This window comes from Lygodium microphyllum, chromosome 19 (genome assembly GCF_053477565.2).
Source record: "Lygodium microphyllum isolate KBCC chromosome 19, Lygodium_microphyllum_v1.1.10, whole genome shotgun sequence".
Lineage (NCBI taxonomy): Eukaryota > Viridiplantae > Streptophyta > Polypodiopsida > Schizaeales > Lygodiaceae > Lygodium > Lygodium microphyllum.
Window position 1 is genome coordinate 13,471,526 of NC_141153.1, and position 10,147 is coordinate 13,481,672.

Below are 10,147 nucleotides of genomic sequence, written 5' to 3' on the forward strand. Positions count from 1 at the left end.
AAGGAATGGGTTTCATCATATCATCACTATTGCCTATGAAACTTCATAAATTTTTTAAGAATGTGTCGTAGAAAACTAGACCACGTAGATGTTCTAAGGTCCTAAATTAATGCTTCAATTGCTAGTCTACTTATTTACATATGCTATAAATTAACATATCAAGAGTTTGACTTTCCACTTAGAATCCACATCTATTACAATGTTTCAAGTGTTATAGTCTCAATAAAGATAAAGTCTACCATGAACTAGAGTTTCAATTGCTAGTGAATTCGTATATATATGTCTTAGAACAATAACTCAATTGCATGACTTACCAATTCTAAGTAGAACTCTATCCCAAAGCTTCAAGTGTTACGAACATAGGAAATGCCATAGGGGGGTTTGTGACATGCATTAAATTTCATAGTATTATAAACATAGGAAAGGCCATACGAGGGTTTGTGACATGAGTAATTTCCATAGTGTGAGGGAGTTTCAATAAAGATTAAGTCTACCATGTCATAGTATTTATAAGCTTAAATTTGTAGAGCACAATTAGAGTGTTTGATGGGCACAATTGTGCTTCTTCTTTGGTACGATAGATTTTAGAATAATGGTTGGAAACCCAACCTTATTCACTTGAAGGTAGATCCTTTTGAAGGATACGACCCTACGAAGTTGCCCAATTATGGGATTTGAACTAGAGACCTCCACCACCTCACATCCTTCCAATCAATTGAGCTATTGCTTGTTGGCAATGGGCATGTTTGTGTTGAGAGGAAGGTTTAGTAAAACTTGAGTCTACATTAATAAATGAACTATATTGTACATACATCACAAAGATGTCATGCTAAAACACTCGATTTGGATATATTTTGTAGCTTATTTAAACTTGCAATGATAAATCATGCTTGAATGAAAAAAAATCAATGGATTGATTTGAAATGTGGTGAATTGAGCATACATTGGATTACGGGGGATTCACTGGTACTAATAAGGAGACGTCACCTGTGTGCAAGAAATATATGAAAATACCCCTTATCTACCCCCTATTTATGGGACCTTACCTTATAAAATGTACATTCATTCCCTTAAATAACCCCCCTTCCTTACACTCACGTGGTACCATATGGTAAACCCTAGTGGACCCCCCTGGGCATTGGATGTATTGATTAATAAATGTAGTCTTCAATTATTTAAAAGAGCATAAGATGTATATGTTGTTATGGAAGCTCATGATGTACATGGGATTGTAGGTCATAAGTTATCATATCATTGGGTGATGATAAGGAAAGCTAGTCATCTTGTCTTGTTGATTATTCAACATGAAGCAAGATGATTAGCCTAGGGTTGGTGAACTAAAGTGTGTATAAGAGCCATGTCTTGCTCAAGTCAATAGACTTGAGCGAGCAACCTTATCAAGTTCATGTCTTGCAGCACGCAGAAGTTGATAGAGTAAGGTTAGAGAGGAGTGAGAAACAAAATTGATGAGAGAGAAGCTATTGTTGTTTTCCCAAAAAGGAGCAGGATCTTGTAAGTTTGTAGCTTTGACAAATACACAAGTGCCATGTGTCAGAGAGTGTCTTTAGTCAATGGAGATGGAGTCTCTCTATTTTTAGAGAGACTCCTTGACTGGCCTTGGTTCCACAAAATGCATTGGTGTTGGGTCCTCAAGTCCATGCAAGGTCAAGGCATCATGGACACGAGTACTAAACTGGATGTTTGGTGGACTTGTTGAAGGCAATTAACTTAGGCGTGTCTTGGGAGCTTTAAGTGGATGAGGAGTAGTCACCATGGAGAGGAATATTGAAGGAACATGGTTAGGGAAATGTGTGTGGGCAAGTGAGGGACGTGTCTATGGAGAGGGATGTGGCAATATATGTGGGCAAGGGACATATATATATATATATATATATAGAGAGAGAGAGAGAGAGAGAGAGAGATTCATAGTAGTTAGAGAAATAGATATTTTGGGGTTAAAAGGATGTGGAAGTGCACTTTTTCTTTTGTCTTTGGTATTTGTTTTCCGATCTTTTTGGTTGAAAAATATATATTCCGAGAGAGAGAGAGAGAGAGAGAGAAGAGGGTTAGAAGCCTGAAGGAACCTTATCCCACGGTAAAGCGCTTTGGTCCTTCCGAGTGCGATTGTCTCTTCATCCCTTATCTCCAATATCCGGATAAAAGAGAGAGAAAGAGAAAGGGGGAGGGACCGGGGCAAGGGAGGGGGGGGGGGAGAGAGAGATAAGAGACAAGGAAACACTAGACTAGCCACCCTATTTACTACGTCTCAACACATGGAGAACATACGCACTCTCTCTTCATCTGGTCAGCTACAAATGCCATACCTCTCTACCATCCAGATAACCTTGCCAATTGGATAGCCTCTCTCTCTCCCGCCAGATAAATCCATCTCGATTCTTCTCTCTGGCTCGCTCTCTCTCCACCTTTGGCCCTCCCTCCCACACTCTCTTTGGCGGCCCACTCATGTAACCTCCAACTATCCTTTATCACCTGTTATCACTGTCGTGGCTCTCTCTTCCTTGCTTGAAGCTCCTCATATGATCTCTCTCTCTCTCTCTCTCTCTCTCGTCGGTCTCCTTCTGCATCCAGGCCTAAGCACTATATTAACGCTTCTCTATTTGGCCTCTCCGAATTGTATAGTTTATATCCTTGCCATGAGGCTTCCTCCAGCTGATCATCTTCCTCGTCCGCATGGAGCTCACCACGAGCTCTCTGGTGATCCGATCTCGTCTTCCTTCATCATGACTGTAAGCTTCCCTACCCGATTAGTTCCCTACTTTTAGCTTCACTACACGATTACTTCCTTCGTCCTGACTATAAGCGTCATTATGACTGTTAAACGTTAATTATATGGCCGCTCTTCGTATCACAATCACACACTTCCCTGGCCTGGTCAATTAGCTAATAATGTAATAGCATGTTTAGTAGTTGCTCACGGCAATAACTAGTGTCACTAAGGTACCTGCAGTTAATTAAGCTTTAACAGTAATGCTTCCCCTTTTACAATGTAATAGGTTGTTAAGCTGAACATGTTTTACCAGAGAGACCTGCTGTACGGGCTGAAGATAGTGACAGATACAACGTAGGATGCATATAAGGGGATGATTAATCAGTATATTTAGAGATTGACAAGCAATCAAAAGCCTTCTATCGTAATTCTCATTCAATGGCTATTTGGGTTTTAATCAGGTGCAGCACCTAATCGAACGCTGCCTTACCTTCTACTTGGATCGAGACGACTGCGTCAAGGCTCTCGCTAAGCATGCGGGCATTCAACCCGTCATTACCATAACTGGTAAACGCAATGATGCCAGAACAATTGATTCTAGCTCATGTTTCAACTCCCTTCAATCGTGTCAGTACTATGGGTATAGCTGGTTTTATGGCTCTAACGCATGACGTTCGTGAATTTAACAAGAGCAGTATGGAAGGAGCTGGAAAAAGCGAACAAGGAGTTTTTCGAGGAGTACTTCAGGAAGAGGTCGGCGCGGAGATCCCTTAATTTCAACCGCATATTGCAAGACACCACTAACAAGATGTCTAATCATGGCTTAGCTGATCAGAAGAAAGGGACTGCCAACTCTAAGCCCTAATCTGCTTGCTACACAGGTACAATGAATCCTCTCTCACCAACTCTAACACACACAACAAACACGCCCACACACATGCGTGGCCTAGCTGATCAGAAGAAGGAATCACCAACCTAAGTCCTAATTTGCTTGCTAAATTGTGAAGAGAGGGGCAGCAGTAGGCCAGGTATGGGGTGGCTACTCGACATGGGAATAATGTAGAGGTTTCTAGTTGTTTCTGCAGTCTGCACCCCCATCCCAACAGGGCTGGGTATGAGAGTTGATCCATCGCTATAGATAAGAAGAGTACCACGGAGTAAGCTTGATTAAAAACTATCTAGATATGATTAAGAATGAGCTTGTAGAGAGAGTGAGAGCTGCCTTAAAAGTAAAGTTGCTAGAGCGTCAAGTTGAGAGCTCGAATTTAGGGTTTCATGCTTGCATGCGATAAGCTCCAATTATTTCTAAGCTGCTAGTCCCAGGTCACTATTTTTCTTCTCGTAGGTCTAGATTTTAGGGCATTTCAAGTATGCCGTAGGTCTTGTGACGTCTAGCATGCACGTACCACTTATCTTGCCATGCGGCCCATGCCCATCTCATTCATCGTGGACCCGCTCTTTCTTTTCTGATTATCTAACTGATGATGATGAAGAAAGTAATAACTTGTAAGTACCATACACAAGTCTGGACTCTGGTGATGTGAAAAGTTTCATATCACATGTAGTCTCTGACTAGAAGCGATAATACTGGGATTGGCATTTAACAATCAGCCTATCATTTATGAGGATATTAGAAGGATATCAGATCAAAGATATTGACAGAATTAAATGTGCTGATCTTGGATCCTCTAACTTTTAAGTTCAGTGCACTGATTAAGGTCGTTTCTCATTTGACAATTATAATTGCTAAATTGATTTCTTTGGGTGGTGTGCTACTGCAGCTACAATATATATATATATGATATATGTGAGTGCTCACTGCTCTCAGATCGGATGGATGAAGGGTGTGCATCAAGCTAAACAACACGACTCATCAGAGTGGCATCCGATGCATCCTGCATGCAATGTAGATGAGAAATCCTCGGCACCTCTCCACTCGACCTCCAAAACGTGTGCTCTCTCAGAAACAACGATGTATATGGAATTCCACCAGTAATTATCCATCTTTGCTTTTATAAACCAATTTACGTGATGTAATCTAGAAATTGGACCTCGCTTTTATGATTATCTTTATCTGAATGTGTTGCAACTTGCAAGCTTAATACTCTTCTCGCGTCGATTTTCTTTATCTTTTTCTGATTTGTTAATGATTATCTTTATGATTTCTCAATCTGGTTGAATTTTTGAAACTCCCTCCAAATTCCCAAGAAAACCCGGCTTTCGGACAAACCCGACGTTACCCAATGCCCAACCAGGGACCGATCTGAACCGTCAGAAACGACAGATCGACGGTCTGAAGGTAGGAGAATATGCAGAGCGAATGGCGTGCCGACACGTAGACTAAGTAATGAGCCGAAAGGAATATTTATGGAAAGGTCTTTTCGGTCGAGCGGTGTCCAGCGGATCTCGCCCGTAGATCCGGTCGTACATCGGACGGCTCCCCGACGGCCTTTATACATCCAAAGCACGAGGACCGCTGCACCCTGAGGGCTGGATGACGCGGCGAGGGCTGATGTGATAGTTAGCAGAAAAGCTAATTGACAAGTATGAGATAAAAGTCCCTAAAGTTTAAAACACGATCGAGAAAGGTGAACATGATTGGGTGTGTACTGTCCACGTGTTAATCCGCTCTGAAGGAAGTCCTTCTTTTGGATTCCCTATGGTCATATGGAGTGATGTGAGCCAGAGAGAAGTGGGCAGTAAATGAGCCACTGCCAATGCTCACAAGTTTGTGGGAAACCCAATTCCATTGGGGCCTGTAGGTTGTGTATGATTAGTGAGTGTGAATCGTGATTATTGTACGCTATCGGGGGAGGGAAGTTCCCTTAAGGTATTCATAATTCCAATTTCCACCCACTCTCGCTGGGTTTGACACAACTCTTCTATCTATTGTTTATTGCTTTCAACAGTAACAAAGGAACAAAGAAAATATGACAAGGAAAATAGTCCTGCCTTTTAAAAAACAAAGAAAATATGACAGTATCTTTTACAATTCCGATCAAATATGACCTAACAGGAAGAAAATATGACAATTATTGGTCTCTACAATAATCCTGGCCATTATTACGAACAGGCTGATGAATTGATGGAGATAGAAACGAGCCTGAACATTCAGGGAATGCGACTTGCGAACTCGCGAGATAGGACTTACGACAAAGAATGAAGCTATCATTTAAAGCCATAATTCTGCTTTTCAAAACGCGAAGAAAGGCAGGATAATCTGGTCATCCTTTGGTGCAGGTTGTAAGTGTGTAGACATATATTCTCTTCGCATTTTACAGAATTGAAGCCAGTAGCCCCGCCCGTGTATGAAGCTACCAGTGATTCTATATGTAGCTGACTACGTATATTATTGACCCATAATTATTCATAATCATGTTCGTCTACGTACGTATATGGAAGCTGTTTAGATGATAAACATCCAGTAAACTTATCAACCATACTCATGCTCGGCTGCGCAAATTATTCACATAAAATATGAAGCTATTTGGTGATACACGTTCATTCCTTCGCTCGACTACTTAAACTATGTACGTTTCCAGCTCTCTCCGACTATCCACATTGTCACGCGTCACAGTTGGTGCCGGTGCAATGATATAAAGCGTGCTCCTAGTCGTACATCGTCTTTCCCCCCGCCCCCCACCCTCCGCCATCATGGAGTTTCATCGTACACCTTTTGCATGAGCTTGTGTCCATGTACTTGCATGTATGCCTTTGTGACCTTGCTTCCTTCTCTTGGCTCCATTCGATTGCATATCCAACAATATGCTTCATGTGGACCTAGTTGCAATAGTATCTCTCACTATAGTGGGTAAACCACATCCATTTCACAACTAGGATCACACACACCACATCCATTTCACAACTAGGATCACACACACCACACCTATTTCATAACTATATCCATGCACAAACTACTCGACCTACCATTGGGTCTAGCTCCAGTACAGTAGAAAGTTGACTAACTATCTCTCTTGCAGGTAATCATTTGCTTTCACAGGTCCCATATGAAAGCATCCACACACAAGACTCGTGTATGGGACCCCTTGTTGAGGCTCCAAGAAGTAAAGGTGAATGCACCATCACATTCTAGAAACATGTGAAAGCAAATTGCAATCATCAAAGCAAAGTGCATCCCCCCCCTCCCCTCCTCCTAGTGCCAGCCAAAAAGCTAAGCCGTTGCCTTCAAGTTGACCAACTTTACCGTAAACTAAACATTATTGTCCATTCATCTTAACTTATGTGCTCTTCATCTTACATTCCCTCTATCATTTATTGGTCCATGTTCTGCGGGCAAATAAATAAATCTCTAAGTATTTCATATATAAGTAGTAAAAGAAGACAAGTTCCACAAAAGATGCATGGTCCCACATGAGATCATTGTTGAGGCACATAGAAGTAATGGTACATTGATCACATTCTTGAGATAATTTAAAACATACATTGAAAGCAAAATGTAGCCATCAAAATGTGGATTATGTCATTAGTGCATCATTTCATGAGATCAAGTCATCCACAACATGGCTCTACAATCAGGTCACTCAACTTTCCTTTCAACCAAAACCAATGAATGTTACTCTAATACCTTCACGGATTATGGACCACTTAGCTGTACTTGTTTCTTTTGCCTTGTATCATTTGATGGGCCACATTATGCAAGACATGAAGTGGTGGTATACTTCTTGTATTTAAGAAAGAAAAGGTGGCCTTGAAGGTAGTAATTGAAGTTGAACTTTGCCCCATTACCTTCCACACTTATTTACTCACTTTCACCATTCCTGACACTAGCATCTTGTAGTTACTTTTGACCCAAAAAATAAGACCTTTTTGAACAAACTCCTTTTCTCTCTCCTTTGGCTCCAAAGAGGTTTTTCAAGTCCCTTGAAGCAATACTCTTGCTCACGATGTAACTTGGAATGGAGACTTTCTAGTTCTTGACTCTCTTTTCAATCTACAAGTTTTCTCTAGTCAACTCAAGTTTGGCTACAAAGCTTTTTGCACATAGATGGATAATGCCATATACATTCAATTGTAAGCTCGGGCTTCACCTCCCAAAATGCTTGAATTTTAGTTCCAAAAATGGCTTTTCTAGTCTTTTGGAGAGTAGTTCATGCTCATGCAACTTACAATGGAGATTTCATTCACTTCTTTTTAACAGTCTTTTCAATCGAAACTTTTTATATAGACTCAATTTTGACTCCAAAATTTTTTGCACATGCATCATGTACATTGAATCGTAATCTTAGGTTTCATGCCCAAACAAGCTTGACTTTTTGGCTTGAAAAGGCTTTCCTAAGTCTTTTAGAGAGTGATTTTTCCTCATGCAACTAATGATGGGGTTTTCCTTGTTCCTTAGTCTCCTTAATCAAAAAGTTCTCTCAACTCAAATTTGGCTCCATACTCTTTTGTTGAAATTGATGATATCATGCATTTCAATTTTAAGTTTAGGCTCCACATCCCATGAAACTTGAAATCAATTTAAACTCGTGTGGCTCAAACTCAAACTCAGATGAGTGAAGGGACGTGTGTTTATAACCACATTTGAGTGTAGGTCAATTTGATGCAATCATGAATATGAGTGGATAAATTAACCATAATTATAGATGCATGTATATCTTGATTTTTAATAGCAACTTTACCTTGCCAATGATTAATCTACTTGAATTCCAATGCCAATATTTGAAGTGGCAAATAGATTGATACATACATATCATCACAATATAATTATTAATCAATACATGTATATTCACAAAGTGATTTGATAATAGGAGGTGAGATGTAGATTAGCCAAATCTTGATTGGGAAACTACAATATATGAAGGAAATACACACCACAACAAAAACGAGTCATAAACGCGCATGTTAGACGCATAAAGTCGGGTGCATCTATCATTGCATCTATATGCGCGTGTAAAGCAACGTGTAAATAGACATGAATTTTGCTTCTATATGTCCACACAGATAGATGCGAATATAGACGCGTTTTCAGATGCGTAATTATTAAACCACCTGAAATTGGACTTAATATAATAAAAAAACTAGAGTTAATAATTATTTTTGCATTGCTCTTTAATGAATGACAGTTTCTCCAGTTGACAAGCCTGATATAAGTAATTAGCGGCAAGCGACACAAACCTTATTATACAATTAGTAGCAAGCATTGCATGTATCTCGTCATTTCTCTACTTGAAGATGATAAAAAATACTTCCTTTTTATTATGGAAAATTCAATTTAGCTTTAAACTTGACTATTGATTCTTGAGTATGCACATGTGCGTATGATATTTTCCATAGAATTAAGAATACACATTGAATCATTAAGCGAATTAAGTATGTTACAATGAATGATCCATCTCATCTTCAATGAGATCAGCCCTTGCTAAACTATCTACTTCTAGGTCTATGTTACCAAGAGGTAATTCTGCGTTTCCTTGAACATCCTCGTGAGGTTCATCTTGTACTATATCACGCATATCATCCATTATGGTATCATCATATACATCATCATTAATTGTTGGATTGTCATCTACTATCTCTATGTCAGTAATATTACCATATATTGGTTTTGAACGATTAGATATAGGGATGATATACCACCATCGGTTATTGTTTACCATTGGATGATACATAACCTGTATTTGAAAAATAAAAACAAGAAACTTAAATACTTATTATATTGTGTATATGTATCACATGTATACATATAAAAAAATTAGCTTTTACATATATACATGCTCGCATTGTTGAGATAGTACTAATGCATCATTCTTGTTTTGGTGAAATTTTGTAGAGTCAATGATTACAAAATCACTTGGATGACGTCTGATTGTGCAATGCTTACCATTTGTTACCACTTCTTTAAACCACTTCACATCCAGTACATATATAAAGAATCATCTGAAGTCAAGCTTCAAAATATCTTGGATCAAGCCACAATAACCTTCCATGGTACCATTGGCATCCTTGAAGTGAGCAAGGACACCACAATCTTGGGTATTTCTCTTTTCATCTATACGTTGAGTTCGAAGATGTTTACACTCACACCAAATAGCATTAAATAATGTGCACTAGTAGTAAAAGATTAATATCAAACATGTCAATTTATTATATAAAATATAACTAGAAACAAATTAATTGATAGTATGTCTCACCTTTGATAAGCAACCTCGTGTGTATTCCCACTCTTCTTGATATATATTAATTTCCTCCTCTTTTTTCATTCTCTCCATTTTCTCATGTAACCAATCTATATCAATATGACGTGGGAGCTCATTTAGATGATCTGAAAATGAGACATTACGTCCATATCTGGTGCGAAATGCTTGTCTTTCGTTTTTTCTTCTTGCCCTTGCTTCATTATATAGTGTCACCCATTTGCTCATTACATCACTATTGAGCACACAAAAACTATTTAACTTA

The 10,147-nt window shown here is 39.2% G+C and overlaps 1 protein-coding gene across 2 annotated transcripts; it reads left to right on the top strand.

Moving 5' to 3' along the window:
- The first annotated feature begins 2,237 nt into the window (after positions 1-2,237).
- LOC148019580 (uncharacterized) lies at positions 2,238-5,585 on the top strand. 2 transcript variants are annotated; one of them, XM_087699587.1, is made up of 4 exons: positions 2,238-2,747; positions 3,190-3,295; positions 3,424-3,609; positions 4,510-5,585. In XM_087699587.1, the coding sequence occupies exons 1-3, from the start codon at positions 2,538-2,540 to the stop codon at positions 3,591-3,593; spliced, it is 486 nt and encodes a 161-aa protein (XP_087555713.1). In that variant the 5' UTR covers positions 2,238-2,537; the 3' UTR covers positions 3,594-3,609; positions 4,510-5,585. The 2 variants fall into 2 exon arrangements, with proteins under 2 accessions (XP_087555713.1, XP_087555714.1); XM_087699588.1 differs by having other exon boundaries at positions 2,239-2,747; positions 4,557-5,584.
- The last annotated feature ends 4,562 nt before the right edge of the window (positions 5,586-10,147 follow it).